This window comes from Vitis riparia, chromosome 12 (assembly GCF_004353265.1).
Source record: "Vitis riparia cultivar Riparia Gloire de Montpellier isolate 1030 chromosome 12, EGFV_Vit.rip_1.0, whole genome shotgun sequence".
NCBI lineage: Eukaryota > Viridiplantae > Streptophyta > Magnoliopsida > Vitales > Vitaceae > Vitis > Vitis riparia.
The window spans coordinates 22,466,305-22,483,805 of record NC_048442.1 but is presented as its reverse complement, the minus strand read 5'-3'; the positions used below and the strand labels follow the sequence as shown (position 1 = coordinate 22,483,805).

Below are 17,501 nucleotides of genomic sequence, written 5' to 3'. Positions count from 1 at the left end.
CTCAAAGAACTACAACATGATTAATGGAAGTATAGGGGCCATCAGCTTCCCTTAACAAGTTCTTTCTCAGCACACCTGGCCTTTATTCCCACTTTTATAGGTAAATCTTTTATCTAAGTCCAATGCCATCAACCATCTAAAAGCCTTAAATTTTCTATTCTCAGTAGGAAAAAAAAAAAAAAAAAAGAGAGAAGTCGTTCTCTGATGAGAAATGAATTACAGACACACACAGCTGGGAAGAGAGAGGTACCATGTAACTATACACACGAAGAAGGAAGAGAAAGAGAGTTGAAGGGGGGTAATGAGAAGTGGTTGACAACCTGATTTTCACTCTGGTGAAAGGATGCCCAAGAACTCCTTGATGAAACATGTCCGAACAGCCACGATGTAACAATCTCTTCCAAGCATCTTCGGCCCAAGGGAAGAACACAAGATTTGCGGGAATGAGGAGGGTGGGTGGAACGAGAAGTGGATAAGAACTTGATCTTCATTAAGGAGAAAGAAGTGGATAACAAGTGAACAACTTGATCTTCAGTCTGGTGATCGATGAAACACAAAGAAAGAACCATGGGTAGAACAGTCCCTGCCTAGCATATTCCGCCGAAGGACAGAGCATAAGATTAGTGGTTGGGACTAGTCAAAAAAGAAGAGAAAAATAGAGGAATGAATTCTGTATTTGAAAGTGGTTCAGCACACAGACGGCTGACCCCAAAACATACAATTTATATGGCCAAGAAGATTGCACAAAGGCAGGGTTTCTGCACCATAGCAACACTATACAGTAGGTATTGTATATGAGAGAAAGTCACACAAAACACAAGGGAAATTTTGGCACAATTAGAGGGACATGGCATGGTTGAGTGGAAGTCGTTGAGAGTCTGAGACTTGTATAACTCTAAGAACCACAATCTTGCTCTCACCCCAACAACGCACAACAACCTCCACCCCTCACAAACACACGCACAGACGAAATCCCCCCTTCTCTTTTCTACTTGTAAATCTGTCTACACCTTGTCATCCATCTATACAGATCTCTAGACTAGTTCCAGTATCTTCAATTATGTGGACTCCTTTAGTTAAGTTCTCAAGTGTTGCATGTCGCATACAGAGAGATCTCATGTGCATGAGAGAGAGAGAGTAATTGAACAAGTGTGAGTCATCCATTTCAACTGAGTTTGGTCATTAGATGTATGATATGATTTGAATAAACTCAAACCTAAAATGTCAGATGGAAAAATACTTTCATACAACAATTTTTGCTCATTTTCTTGTTTCCATGTGCACAAGGATAAGGAAATGGGTCATGGCCATCAAGCAAACCATGAAACCTTTCAAAAAGAAACAACAAAATCAACAAGATATTAACCAAAAACGATGACGATAGTACAAAACCAAAAACAGAGTCCAAAATAAATAAGAAAGTCTGCGTCCAGTGGCCATATCATCCCTTGTGATTGAGATGCCATCCCAAGCCACCATTGGTACCGTGAGCACACATCTAGGTGAAGCAAAACTTTGAATGATGTACCCATATCTCAGTAATCAGTAGGGGAGATGACATCATCGATCTTTAAAATCATCTTGACAACTTGTGTTGCCAGCAAGATTTGCTGCTGCTTCCCTATGAGAGTCTCAAAGACATTTTGCTCACGCATATCATACGTGCCAACATCATTGCAGTCAATCCCACAGTAGGCATTGTTATCCTGCATATCAAATTGAAATTTTCATTTTAAAATCAATAACCATTATGAAAGTGCATATGTTTCAGAGTGTGCACACAAGGGTGTGTATATGCATGTGCAGATCTGTGCATGTGAGAGAGAGAGAGAGAGAGAGAGATTTAATCAAAAGCTCCAGGTCAGAGTGAAATTAGCTGCCATATCTCACGCATGATTTTACCTTAATTTGCTGAGATTTCACTGCAGATAGGGTTTCGATGGGTTGGAGGCCACTATTCTCTGCAAGTGCCATGGGAATTGAATCCAAAGCATCTCCAAATGCCCTGATAGCATACTGTAAACCAACCAGGCAAATAATTATTACTAAAACTACCAGTAAGGGTATAAAAGACAAGAGTAACATCTTCATACCATACTGCTCAACTCCTGGATATTTATCAGCAGCTGCCTCTACAGCAATAGAGCAAGAAATCTCAGCTGAGCCTCCACCATACACAATAGAATTATTGCGAATGATATTCCTAGCCACACACAGTGCGTCATGGATGCTACGCTTTGTCTCCTCTATTATCATTTTGTTACCTAATGCACCATCAAACAGTAGAATCTTGTGTAAGATCGTTTGAATGCCTTTAAAACCATTCTTTCTCAGTTTTCAACTATTTCTTTCTAATAATTCTACCATTCATTATTGTTTTTTTCTCTTCTCCTTTTCCCCATTTTTTTTAGTTTTGGTATCCTATCTCTCACTCTTCTTCTTCCCCCACCCCTGCCCCCACCCATGGAAGTTATGGACCAACCAGCTCCTATGAGAGGAGAGGAGATATAGCAAGCCTCTGTCTTTCCCCCTCTCCTTCTCCCTGTTTGCCCTCTCATGCTTTCTTATACAACCACACAAAACTATTTGTAGTTGATGCCTACCACACAACACGGGTTTTTTTAAGAAGTTGTAGTCCTGCTAAGAGTTAATTTGAGTAAGAAAGAGTTCACTCTAGTTGGGAGGTCAAAACCATAAGTTTTTATTTTTTTTACCAATTCTCTTCAGATGCAAAGTAAGGAAACTTCCTACTTTGTAGTTGAATTTGTAGTCAGTATCTTCTTTTAAAGAATACCATGTGCCAGGATGGAAAAAGGTTTAATGGATGAAAAAGACTTTTTATCTTTCAAAACGGGGGAGAAGCATCTGTAACTCATAGTTCTTGGTTAAGTCACCTGACCATTTTCATGGTATTTTCAAAATTCCAGTGTCAGCATCTAATAGATTGAAATGCTTGCAAAGATGTTTCATATGGGCTTGTGAGGTGTTGAGTTCAATTTTCATTTTATTTATTGGAATTTATTTTCCCTGGGAAGATCTTTGAGAGTGATTACCTGTGCTCTCTTAGGCAAAAGGCTTTGGAGGTTTGTAATAGAGAGCAAATTTATGAAGACAGATGATGGATTGAAAAAAAAAAGCATCCAAAGAGGGTAATTGGATGTTTACAAAAGAAAGGGAGAACTATAATCATTGTAGCCTTCAATGGTTTTGGCAAGGACACTAGGGATGAAATGCTCTGGCAAGCACATTGCTCTCTATCATTTAGGTCCTATGATTAAAGATAAATACCCATATCTTTGAGGACAAATATAGATGTACAAATGATTAATCATGAAGGCTTCTCTATGCCTGTGAGTCTGATTATGATGGACGTGAGGGAGAGTACACGATTAACAGGAGAAAGATTGGGACCATGATGAACTCTATCTTGCTTTTAGTTAAATGATTAGAGAACATGTCAGTGTTCTTGCAGAGGCTTTATGTGTCAAATCTTAATAAGGACAAGGACAGTCTTGAATGGAGACTCAGAAAAACAAAACTTCATGATAAAATTTTCCTATAGCCATATATGGATGGGATCATGGGAGTTTGGATGAGCCTATTCCTTTCCTGCCCATGTGTGGACTGCAGGATTCATCTGCTGTTAAAGTGGAGGGCCCATTATTTTGACAACAAAGAAATAAGTTTCTTAATCATTTTGTTAGTATGGGTAAGGTTGGTTCTTACCACATCATTATTGGATCACAAATTGAGGGAAGAGTAGGAGGATTACCTAGTAATCCATTGGATAGTTGCTTAGAGCTTTAGAATTTCATTATTCTTTATTTGGCCTTTGTTGAACTATGCCTACATCAATTTTGGACTTCATTCAGGGTTGGTGAACCAAGACCTGCAATGCAAGGGAGATTAATTGGGAAACAGCACCAGTTTGTGCACTTCAGTGCTTCTGGAATAAGACACTGTAAAATCATTGAGACCTTTTTCCAATGAACTTCCTCCTTACTCTCTGAGTTAAAGACTTTCAATTTTTATTTTATTTTTTAACTTTGTAGATTTGTCGATTTCCTTGTCTTGTTATAGACTTCCCTTTCAGGATTTCGCATATTTGTACCCCTTATCATCCTACTTTTTTCCATTTCTTGGGTGCTTTTTATACATCCCCATGTACCAGATTTGTCACATAACGAATTTTCTTACATCCCTCCACCCCCACTAACACACACAAAAAAAGGAAAAGAAAAAGGTACAAGGTTGGTGTTTAATGTCAATATCTAACCATTATTTTCTAGAAATGTTAACACCTATCCTTTACCCTTCAAACAAGGACAAGTCACAAACAGCTTGGCCATAACAAAAATTCACACTTTAATTGATAGCCATAACTAAAATGGCTGACATGATTATTAAACAACTCATGTACTAGCTTTTTAAAGCACAACCAAACAGCACTGAGCTATTCCTGCCGGCTCACAACATGGATAAAATCATCACTCTGATCAAATATGCAGGGAATACAAGATAATAATTGATCAAACTAGAATGCAGAAAATGTCATCTCTTTTCCCAAATGTAGTGTTTTAGATGTGCAAGCAAGAATTAGTTTGATAAAATGGGTCACTTGGTAAAATCAACAAAGCTAAACCTTATGCCAAATTACAACAGGAGAACCCAGAACATGCCAAATCCAAAATTAACAAGTTAATAGCTTAGCAAAACTTACCAGCTAGTAAAATCATTTACCATCAAGGATGATGGTATCTACCACAATTCTCTAAATCTAACAGATTATATCTCAATAATCAGAAAAAAAAAAAAAAAATAGGAATGTAATAAACAAGCAAATAATGTGCCATTCATATATGATATAACAACTAATTATAAAGCATTTAAATGAAAAAAAAAATATATATATATATATATATACACAAAACAAACATATTCACATTCTAGTTTTTAACTCCAGACCACAATGAATATTTTGCTCAGATGACAACTCACAGCATTATAAACCAATATAATATGTCAAAAGAAACAAAATGATCATTACAGAAAAAAGGGAAGAAAAAACATAAGCCTACCACCACGAACAAATATGGTTACAGCCCTTGAATTTGCACAGCGTTCAATATACAGCATTCGGTCTTTAGTGGTACCAAATGATTTTTCTCGAACCAAACCAGCCTAAATAAATAACATGGAATACTATATCAGTGTTTCTGGTACCCACAAAGTACAAGCACAATTTAAGAGGATAAATTACAAATATCAAGTTGAGAGTTCAATATAAAATAATATACATAAAATTCAAGTCACAGATTCTTAATGATCAACAAACTTCTCTGAAGAGTTTGGCTATTATAAAAAAGAAGAAAAACTAATAAAATTAACAAAAAAGATAGTCAAGTGAGAGTAATAATAATAAATGATGATAGTTTGAGTGTCATTCTAAGCAATTATAAAATAAGATACCAGCATCAGATGTGAAACAATGCAAAAAAGATGTGGCACCATGAGCAACAAGCTCTTCTAAGGAGTCACTACATAGATCTTCACAATTTAGGCAACATGTAAGGAAGATTGTAAACACACACGGCAGAGAGATGCAGGCAGTAATTGGATGTATCTGTGCATGTGACAGTCAGGAGATTGAAGATGGTGCAGGAGGCTCATTATGGAAGAGTGAACACTCATCCATCAGGCCCACATCACAGAATGATCATAATTCATACAAACAGATATACGTGTGCCACACTTTGCAGTGAATATGAGGTGTTGTCATACATGGGAAATTGCCAACAGCTAGACAAGAGAACCATACAAAGCAGTCTCAATATTTAATGTAAAATATACTAGCCCTTAGTTAATGAGCATCAATGCATTACAATCATAAACATCAGGGAAAGGATTTTATCATGTGACAAAAAAATACATAATGAACACATTCTTACAAACTCTTTTCCATTAAGATACAAACAGAACTGGCTTGTGAAGTCCAAATCAGTATTGAAGATCTGTGGATATGGGAACCATGCCAACAGATGGAACAGTAATTGTTGATGCAACAAAGGGTCCTACAAATCACAGCTCACATCTTGCTTTAAGAGCAGGAGAAATAGTTCAGAAATCCACCCAAGTAAAATCCTAATTGCACTAAAAGGTATACCCAGTACATCTTAAAATGACTATAGAGATGGAAGGGATGAACAATAAGAGGGTGGAGGTAAATCCATTTAATGTTAGTAGATGATACCCTCATTTTTTGGTAATACATGTCAAGAACTGATATATTTGAGTGGGCTTCTCATGTGGGTTGATGCAGTATATGGGCTGAAAATTGATTTGGAGAGGAGTGACATAATTCCCATGCAGGGTGAGGTGGGGGGAAGACCGCAATGATCCTGAATGCAGGGTAGACAAATCTTGAATACAGTTTCGATCACTAATGACACTATAGATTCTAGGAAAAAAAGCTTGAATGCAAGTTCAGTGTGCAAGTAGGACATAGAAAAAATATATGATCACGTGAACTGAAATTTTCTCCAATCAATCATGGATAAATGGGTTTTGGGAGAAATTGGTTGAGACGGGTGTACTTTTGTATTATCTATAGTGAGATTCTCAATATTGGTCAATTGCACTCCCAGAGTCTTTCCAAGGTTTTAGATGGGTAGGGTGATGCACTTTCCACTTACCTCTCTTGTGTTCACCATAGAAGCTCTTAGCTGTTTCATTTTAAAAGCAAGAGAAGTGGGCCACAAAAGTTGTTTTAAGGTAGGTGAGAGAGAAGAAGAGAGGATGGAAGTCCTTCATATATTAGTTGCAGAGGACACTTCACTATTTTGTGAGGCCACTGTAGAGCATCTCAGGAGCTGGAAATGGATGCTAATATGTTTTGAGCATGTGTCATGTACAAAAATCAATTTACAAAAAGGTGAATAGGCTCTTGTTAGTGAGGTGTTTGAGATTAATAGATTTGCCTATTTGTTTGGCTGCAAGGTTGGTTGCATTCCTACTACATATCTTGATTTGCCGGTAGAAGCATCTCAAAGACTTAGTGGCATGTAGTACTTAGTTGAAAAAAAATTTTAAAAAAAATAAATCAATTAATTAATTAATTAAAAATAGCCTCTTGGAAAAGATAGTATCTATCAAAGGGAGATAAGATTAATCCTTACCAAGAACAATTTTTTGAGCCTTCAAATTTTTATGTCTTTATTTGTAATTCTTAGAAAAGAGAATATTAAACTGGAAGATATCTAGAGAGATTTTTTTGTAGAGAAATCGCTTAGAGGGGAAACAATACATCTTAAATGGATGATAGTTTGCAAGTATAGAAAGTATGTTGGGTTGAGACTTAGGAAGTTGGATGCCTGAAAAAGATGTGACTTTGCAAATAGTTTTGAAGATATGCTCATGAGCATGATAGTTTGTGGAGGAGAACTATATGAGGTAAGTATGATGAAGAGGAAGGAGGTTGGTATATTAAAGAAGTGAGAGGCTTTCTAGTGTGAGATGTGAAAAGACATAAGGAAGGGGAGGAAATAGTTCAACCCAAAACTTCCATGTCAACAATAGTAGGACCAGATTTTGGTTAGGTAACTAGGTAGGGGAATGACCTCTACATAAGTCACTAGTGGAGAAAGCTCTTTGAGCTTCCCTTCATTAATTGCTAAGCCAAGGTCCCAAGTCTCTAAGTCAACCTATGCTTTTTCAAGGAATCTTGAACCCATGGGCATACGGCCTAACAAACCTTCCCTTTTTGTCAGCTTCATGGGCGTTGCCCCATTCCCAAATCTTTTTCATCGACAACTTCAAACTAATCAATCGAATACTCATTAATACATAATCGATTGAGCACTACTTGAAAATGGCCCTTCTGCTTAGAAACAAAATGATCCAAATGTTCCTAGAAATTCTTGTTCCCATTAGTGGCCAAAATGCCAAGCTAGATTTATAGCTAAGTAGAATAAAGAGAGGCCTCAAGCCCTTCATCCATCATTTTTTTTAAACCACATGTCCCCCTAAAAATTTAAAGAATGAGTATGCCATCTTTTTTATAAAGCTTTTAGTGAAAAGAGCCTTAAATAAGCTTTACCTATGTTGTTTAGCATAGCCCCTTCCAAAAACATTATAGTTACATATCTATGAGAGGAATAGGAGAATGGAGGTCATTGGTCCTTGGAGTTTAAAGATTGGGAAATGGATGGAGTGGGTCAATTTTTTAAGCCCTTTTTTTTTTTTGATAAGTAAAGCAATTGTATTAAAAGTGCCTAAAGTATACACGATGTATACAAGGCCAAAAAAGAGGAGGCATAGACAATTTTTTAAGCTTATTATGTTGTGAGCTTACAAACAAAAAAGAAATATAGTGTATTGGGGAGGGAGGAGAATAAAGAGAGATTTTAGGTGAAATCCATCTACAAATGCTTATGTGCTAAGGCTAAAGAGTTGTTTCCTATTCAAGATGTTTAGGGTATTAGTGCACCTTTGAGAACCTTTTTTTTTCTTTTTTTTCTTTTTTGGGGGGTTGGGGGTGGGGGTGTTAGGTTTATTATAATCTTTATAACTAATGTGATTAGTAAGTAAAACGACAATGATCATGAGAGAATCTCACCTAATTTGGGAACTCTTTTATTATCAATGTGTAGCATGTATTTATATTTGAGTTTGATGCTACTCATCCTAAAATGTAAAATAAAAACTACTATTATAAATATGTTTACTTGAATTTAGTTAAAGTAGAAAAATGAAAGTACTTCCTATGTAGGGCATTTGAAAATGTGGGGCATCTTGTCCAAGGACTTAAACTTTCTTTCCTTTGTAATATTTGGACATGGGCTAAGGAGTATTTAGTTTCACACCTTGTTGATTTTGTGGATTGGTTACGCTTTGTTTGAGGGGGTGTTGCTTTTTGTTGTTCCCCTTTTTTGTGGCGCTCTTAAACGTCCTTTGTATACTTCTTGTGTACTTTGAGGCGCTTACCTGGAGTGTCCTGTTTTAATATATTGTTTTTTGCCCATAAAAAAAAAAGTAGAAAAATGAAAGTACCTTTTTCAAAAAATAAAAATAAAACACTAATGTACAATAATTTATTTAATCAAAGGATGATTTTTATATCGAAATAAAGGAAATTGGTTAAATATTTAATAACCTTATTTTGATCACTTTTCTCTTCTTCTTTTTTTATAGATAAAGAAAAGAATATATTAAAAAGAGGTGCCAAAAAAGTGACTCAAGGAATACAAGACCTAAACACCCACCGCCAAAAAGACTCAAACGGAAGACAAATCTACAAAACAAGATGGACTATAACAACCTCAACAAGAGCCTAGCCAATCAAAGAATCTAATTAACGTTAAAGGACAACATCTATAAACAACTTAGTCTCTAATCAAAGGAAGCAAACAAAAGAACTTTTTAGTCTTTGGATTGGGATCACGTCATCCTCTAAGGCAATTTTATCCCTTGCCTTCTAGACCATTCCAAAGATGAATAATGGGACTGTTCTTCAAACTTTCTTAAGCTTTTTGCCCACAAACAAACCGTGCCAACCCAGTAAAGTCTCTCTAACCAACGATGGAAGCACCCAAGGCACCTCAAAAAGGACAAAGAGCAACTCCCATAAAACCCTAGTTTTTACACATTAAATAAGGAGGTGATCTATAGACTCTTCATCCATATCTCAAAGATAACATCTATTTGCTAAGGACCCCCCTCCTTTTTGAACTTGATTCAAGGTTAAAACTTTTCCCCATGTTGCCTCTCAAGTAAAAAAGCTAACTTTAGGTTGTACCCATAAGTTCCAAATGCTACTCGTTGGAAAAGAAACATAGCTACCCAACTCCAAGGCGTCGTATAGAGACTTCACAATAAACTTGTCGCTTTTTGTCTCTGTCCAAAACACTCCATCTTCCACATCCCTACACACAATCTTCCTATAGAAACACACCAGAAATCTCTCCACACAATCCACCTCCCAATCATTGAAAGGTCTTGAGAAGCATCCCCCTCCCTCCTTCGATTAAGAAAATCCAAACATCTTCCACCCATGCCTCCTTAGAGTCTGCTAAAGCAAACAAATAAGGGAATGACACACTCAAAGGTGTGTGCCCACACTACTTATCCTTCCAAAATTTCACCTTCGCCCATTACCGACCAAGAAAAAGATCCTACCACTCAAAAGGTCTCAATCCCTCCTAATCACTTTCCCCAACCCAACACCATACACCTTCCTCACTTCCCAAGAATTACAACCCCCCACCCCACCCCCCACTTTCTTCCTCATACATCCCTCTAATAACTTGATTTTAAAGGCCTCTCTCTCATTCGTAAAATGTCAACTCCGTTTGCAAAAGAGAGTCTTATTGAGAGTTGAGACACACTTAATGCCCAAACCCCCTTTCCTCTTGTCTAAGCAAACAATCACTTATCTTACAAAATGTGGTTTCCGCTCAAGGGCCCCACCTCCCCACAGAAAGTCCCTTTGAATCTGTTCTAAATTCAATCTAGCAAACCTTGGCAAGCAAAGCAAACACATAAAATAAATAGGAAAGTTAGACAAAATACTTCGAATTAGAGTAATTATCCCTCCTTTGGAAATGTATTGTCCCTTCCACATGGTAAACCTTTTACAAAACCTCTCTTCTACTCCATCCCAAGTTGCCACTAATTTAAACGATGCACTCAAAGGAAGACCCAAGTAAGTGGAAGGGAGACTACCCACCTTACACCCAAGCTCAAAAGTAAGGTCACTTATATTTTCTACCCTTCTCATAGAAATTAACTCACTTTTATCCAAATTTATTCTCAACCTTGAAATGGCCTCAAACCACATAAGCAACCAACATAGATAAGTCATTTGATCTTAAGATGCTTGGCACAAGACAAGAGTGTCATCAACAAACAACAAATGGGAAATCTAAAACCCTTCTCCACTCCCTCCCTTCACCTCACAACCTTAAAAACCTCCATCCACTGCCCTCTTTAAAAGGCAACTGAGCACCTCCATTGCAATCACAAATAAATAGTGCAAGAGAGAATCCCCTTGCCTCAAGCTCCTTGAGCTTTGAAAACAGCCATTAGGGGTGCCATTAACCAAAACAGAGAAACTTGTTGTGGAAATGCATCACCTGATCCACCCAATCCACTTCACCCCAAAACCAATTTTTTGCATAACCGAGAGCAGGAAAGACCAGTTCACATGATCAAAAGCATTATTTTGGTCATTACACATGACAACAACTTGATAATCCATTTTATCAGGCACTTAAATTTTACTTTTAAAACCCACATCATTTTGAAATCACAATTTACTAAATGCTCAACTGTTTTACATCATAGTACTGAATTGTTTCACATCACAATTGATTTTATTTATTTTTGTTTGCAGCACAACTAAAAACAATTTTTCCAAAAGTTGCAGCAATACCAAACTGACCCTAAAGAGGTTTGTCATTTCACTCCGCTCCACTTGTTTTAGAGAGAGAGTAATAATCAAGTGTTCAATAAAGAAGAGCATTCAAATTAAAAGTACAAGGATATTTTCATTAAATCCTTTTGGGAATGGTCCAGAGTCCTTTTTTTTATCGGAAATGGTACAAATTCTGGTTGCATCTGGAAAATTTTACATTATGGAAGTTCATTGATAGTCTAAACTGTAAATAACTAGATTGTGGTTTGCGTTTTCTTTTTCTTTTTCTTTTTTTTCCCCATGGGTGTTGTTAGAAGCCTTTCAATAACAATTTGTTTGCCCATCAAAAAAAAAACTAAAAACAAAAACAAAAATCTTGTCATAGTTCTTAGAACTTAATATTCTTCAGACTCTGAATTAAAGAAACACTACACTATCAGCAACAAAATAATATTCATATCAAAAGGAGAAAAAAAGCAGGTTAGGGAAAAAATTTTGTTGATTCATACAATTAAAAAAGAAAGAAGCAAAAATACCTTGCCCAGCTTTTCTGGTGTTAATTCTTGGAACCTCGGCACAATTCTTCCACCTACAAAGAGACCAACAGCATCACTGAACAAGTAAATACAGAAGATAAAAAGCCATAGTAACAGTTTTTGAGTGGTATAGCAGTACTAACAATCTAAATTGGCACCAACCTGTGGCTATTGCTATCAGCTCTAACTCCACACCTCCAACCCACCGGACAGCAGGCAAATTCCTGTGCATTAATAAATGATTTGCTTCATCATCAAACCCCCATTGGCAGATAACCAAGGTAGCACCAACATCCTGAAATTTAATAAAAATAGGGATCATAAAAGAAACATATATTTGGCAAATTAGTCTCCTATTGCTTCTAAACAACATTATAAATAAACCATTGTAATTTTACAATTAAAAACCAGGTAATATAAACTAATACATCAGCTTAATGACAATAGGTGATTGATATGACATTCCAAAAAGGAAAATAAATCAAACCAAAGGAAAATTAAAAAAGAAAACAATTAGAAAGAAAGATAAATGAATTGGAGTCATAAAAAACAACAAAAGGTTTGATAGCAAAAATGCCATAGAATTTTTCAGCAATTGCACCAACATCCTTGCATTTTTGAACCATGTCATCAAAGTATTTCTGCTCTTGGAGGCGTAAAGTCTGGAATTTTTCCACTGTATCAATATCAACCTTATGCTTAGTTTTTGGCTTAGGTGGCTCAAAGGGGCATGTCAAAATAGCAATTTTGGCATCTTCAATGTGTTTGGGCATTTGTGGATGGCTCATATCCTTGTCAACAACAATTCCATGTATTAACTCAGTATCTTCCAGCTTTCCACCTACTTTCCCCTCTACTTTAATTAAATCTAAGTTAACATCCCTCCTCTCCAAATCTGCAACTGCCATAACTGCTTTAACAGCAATTTCAGCCAAACTGCGCTTGCATCGATTCACACTACAATATAAATAAGAAAAGCATTACATTTGCAGTACAGAAACATATAAAAGATAAAGTCATCTAGAGAAGTTGAGCTAATATCATTATGCACATAAGTATGACATTTTTTAACAAACTGAAAATTAAATAGCAATTACCCTTCCTAGCTTGTCCATGTTTATACTTCACAACCCATTTATGTCAATATGAACTCAAAACAAAAAGTTCAAAGAATGGAAAAGAGCAGAAAGACAAATATTAGCAAAAACCTAATAAGATATTTCCAGGGATCTTTTGGTTTCTTCAACCACAATTTTGTATAGTCAATACACAATTTTCACTCTTCACATCCGCCTCAGCAGAGCCAAAATAGTTCTAGGACTATCCTTCCTAATACCTTTTTCTTTTATATATCAGGAACACACTACATCATTTCTATTATTAAAAGGGTAAAGAAGGATGAGACCTCCTTCCACAAAAATCTTATCAAAACAAGAGAAGGAACTCCTTAAAAAAGAGTCATATAAGCTGAACAAACAAGAAAAGATTGCCGATAATCTAAGAGTGAAACATAAAAAACTTTTGCATCAATTAAGCTTCAGTAAATAAGAAGAGTCTATTTTAGAACATATAATGTACATGATGCCCAAAAAGAGCAAAGCATACAATAAAAACTCCCAAGTATCGCCAACAATTTAAGCTTACAACTTTGTCTCAGAAGCTAGGAATTTAAAAATAATATATATACATATATGAAAAGCAATAGCAGCAAAGAGAAAAGAAGAAAGTAGCTCCAATGTACAGTGAATAGCAGGAAATTGAAGGTGTATATCAAGTAAGTTCCCATAAATTAAAATGAGAACTATAGCCATGGTAGGGGGAAGAAATAGTGCTCTTTGTTGGTTTTTTTTTTTTTTTTTTTTTTTTAGTAATGCTCTTTCCTGATATTATGCCAACCAGAACCCAAAACTATGAAATACAACAACTATTCAATTCTTAATTGGACTATCATTTCACCTTTAGCTTTAGCTTATTTCTCAATATTGACAACAATTGAATTCTTAATTGGACTATCATACATACATACATATATATATATAAGAGATATAACTAAAAAAGAAGTCATATGGTTGAGACACAGAACATTAAACAATTAAGCAAAAATCTTAGACGAGTCTCTTCATACTAGTTCCAGTGACTCCAATCAGCTATCTGATCATAGTGCATAGTTGTCAAGGGACACAATTATACAGAAATAGATGCACAAAAGGAGCTAATTCAGACTGCAATGGGCACACAGCACATTATAGTAAGTGGCTCATTAAGCTATTTCATAATAAAGGACTGGCAACCTGAGGAACTTTAGCCCATCGAAGCTAGATAATACAGCAAGTACAGATTGAGCTAAACTTCTCACCTATGGCGCTCCATGGGTTAAATTAATGTACTAGAAGTCTGCTGCTCAAGCTTGAGCTCAATGAATCCTCACTATTAGAAAAATTATAGTAAAGTGCAGAGTTGGACTGGCAACATTTTCAGGCAACTCATGGAAGATGACATTTTCCATTATAATCCACAAACCAGAAGCAAAACCATAGAAATATTAGAAGATGTTATGTTGCAGATACCATGGACCGGATATTAGATTTGATAAGGTATTTTTAGAACCTACAGTGATGTGCCCTCCAAATGGGGAGCAGAAGACTTATTGAGATGGAAAGCTGCAATAAGAGGGAAATTTTGAGTGAAATCTTTCTATCAAAAATTAATGCCTCGAGATTAAGCTGCTTTCCTAGGTAAAGAATTACGGATGTTGACTTCACCATCAAAGGAAGCTTTTCGGTTTTGGATAGTCAGGTGAGAGAAAATTCTAACTTTGGGCCATTCAAGATGGGAGAGAGGAACATGATAGCCTGTGCTATACATGTAGAAGGAAGGAAGAATCATTGGATCATCTGTTGATTCGCTATTCATTTTCCTGTAAATCATGGTTTTTAGCACTTCCTTCATTTCCGATTTCTTGGTGCCTCCTGGGAACTTCAAAGAGATACTCGGTTCACATGTCAACCTATTAAGCAAAAAATACAGAGGTTTCATGATGAGTCCCTTACTTTGTAGCCTGGCACATCTGCACAGAGAGGAATAGAAGGACCTTTGAGGGGATAGATCTACTCCTCCCAAAGTCAAAGAAGTTTTTTTTGCGCTTGAGCAATCTTGGGTTGAGGATTATTTTTTAGGCAGGAGACACTACCTAGTGAATTTCTTCAGCAGTGTGGGTTGTTCTCCAGCATAAGGAGTGCAGTTTTTCCTCTTTTCTTTCTGCATAGTTACTGCCAGTACAGTGTGAATATGCTCCTAGTGTGCATATATTGGACCCTATTCGGTGCCTTTTGGATTAGTTCCTCCATTTACATATGAATTTTACAAGATATTTTGGCACAATGAGCCCAACATGCAGGCAAAACCTACAATAATGGAAGGAAGTCAAATCTAGTGCAGACTGCTAGAAACAGAAAGTAATTTTCACATTGTAAAAAAATTAAAATTAAGGCAGAAATTTTTCAATGATATTGCTGTACGTAACGTTATAATGCCACAAGTCATCATTGAAGAGCATGGAGATCCCATGATGGACTAGATGGATGGGGGAGTGAACTTACATCTTGGATGATAGAGTGGTCATGCAAGTTTGAACTAGAGGTTCTATATTTGTTACTCCAAACTCAAACTTTTGAGCAATGTGTTCCAAATGTTCAACAGCTATCCTACAAGCCATTTCATAGCCCTCTGCAACCCGAATAGGATGAATCCCACGTTCTAGTAGCCCCTCAGCCTGCTCTAGAAGTGCACCAGCCATAACTACAACTCCTGTTGTGCCATCACCAATTTCATAATCTTGGCTTCGAGATAGCTCAACCATCAGCTTTGCAATTTGATTGTCAACATCCATCTGCTCCAATATTGTTGCACCATCATTCGCTAACAAAACAAATAAAAGGTGAGTGAAGATCATAGCTGAAGAATCAAACCATGGAACAATGGTATAAGATAGTCTATGTCAGGTCATACAACAGCAGAACAATTATGCATGAATGAGAATGTATAATCATTTGCCATCATGTGATGACCACACAAAAAGGTTTCAGCAGTGACATCAAGAAGCAAAAATTGAATAACGGGTCAAGAACTGATACCACATTCAAAAAGGGGCATCTGCAGGGGAATGAACAATGTGTTTGGAGTGGGGTAGAAATAAAGTATTTGCTTAAACTGGAACAATGTGTTTGAAGAAATTGAATGCAACAGTGGGGTTTCTCAATACAGATTACATTTTCATCTTAAGTGGCAGAATTTGTATGAAATTCATCAAGTTTTATCTTCATTCTTTTTAAACAAGGTCAAAAGGTCCCTGGAAAAGTCCTTCATATTTAACCTCTTCTCAGATGCCAAACAAAAGAAAGTAAAAAACCAATTCTTTCATTTTTTTTCCTTTCCCAATAATTAAATTACTTTCCCTCATTTGATTCCAAACAGGGTAGAAAGAATTGCAAAAAATAAAAAATAAAAAATAAATGAGAAGACTTGGGGGATCTAGAGAACCTTATTTTAATACAACCTTCCCAAATTTGGGAAAAAATTAATCTTAACATCAAATATCTGTCTTATTTCCTATCCTAACCACAGTTTTTAATAACACTAACAGAGCAAATTGAACACACAGTCCCTCCTTATTTTATTTGCCCCAATAAAACCATTTACTATCTAAAATCACACCATTGCCAAACACCAAAAACAGGGAATCATGTACAAATCCATGATCACAAGATCCAATCACGATCTTACTTACATTCAACTAATCACCCCTGCACAGTACAAAACAACTTCTCAGATTTCAAAAAAAATTACTTCATAAAATTCAAATCTCCCAACAAACAACTCGAAAATGAAATAAATATGGCAATTGAAATACAAAACAAAGGAAAAACGCATGTGTTGTAAAGAGTGGAGAAGAACATACTAATGGTGACATCACCGTCGGGGCTCTGAAGTATCTTGTCCATTCCCTTGGGGCCGAGGGACGTGCGGAGGATCCGAGCCACCGCTTTTCCGGCAGAAATGTTGGCTTTCTGAGCATCCAAACCTCTCAATCTGCTCTTTTGCTCTTGCCCCCTCAGTATTATGAATGGCCTTCCGAACTCATCGAATGCTAAGGCCATTTTCTTCTTAATTTACCAAACCCTCTTTCTAGGGTTAGGGTTTTGGTGGGAGATTCCAAGCACTTCAAGATCAGTTCGTGCTACGAGCAAACGACGAGATAGATGTAGGGTTTAGGGTTTTGTTGGAAGGACAGATTTGGAATAGAGTTTGGTTAGGCCAACCGGCTTGAGTTGGGTTGAGCTACTACTTTAGTCACTGCTATTTTACACGTAAGCTACTTTCTTTTCTTTTCTCTCTTTTTTTTTTCTTTTTCCTATTTTCTAGTTGTAAAAATTATGTTTAGAAAATAATTACAATATTTTTAAAATATATATTTTTTTGGAAGAAGCATTTATTGATGGTTAATCCAATGGAGATATGTAATTATAAGGGTTAAAATAATCCCTATTTTAAAAAAA

At 36.3% G+C, this 17,501-nt stretch overlaps 1 protein-coding gene across 1 annotated transcript; it reads right to left on the bottom strand.

Moving 5' to 3' along the window:
- Positions 1-1,156: 1,156 nt before the first annotated feature.
- LOC117926545 (T-complex protein 1 subunit epsilon-like) lies at positions 1,157-17,253 on the bottom strand. Its single transcript, XM_034845669.1, has 9 exons — positions 16,904-17,253; positions 15,546-15,864; positions 12,548-12,903; positions 12,109-12,234; positions 11,947-11,999; positions 5,079-5,181; positions 2,094-2,264; positions 1,903-2,012; positions 1,157-1,706 (listed from the first exon to the last, which is right to left on the bottom strand). Exons 1-9 carry the CDS (start codon positions 17,100-17,102, stop codon positions 1,536-1,538), a joined length of 1,608 nt encoding a protein of 535 aa, XP_034701560.1. The 5' UTR covers positions 17,103-17,253; the 3' UTR covers positions 1,157-1,535.
- Between the last annotated feature and the right edge of the window lie 248 nt (positions 17,254-17,501).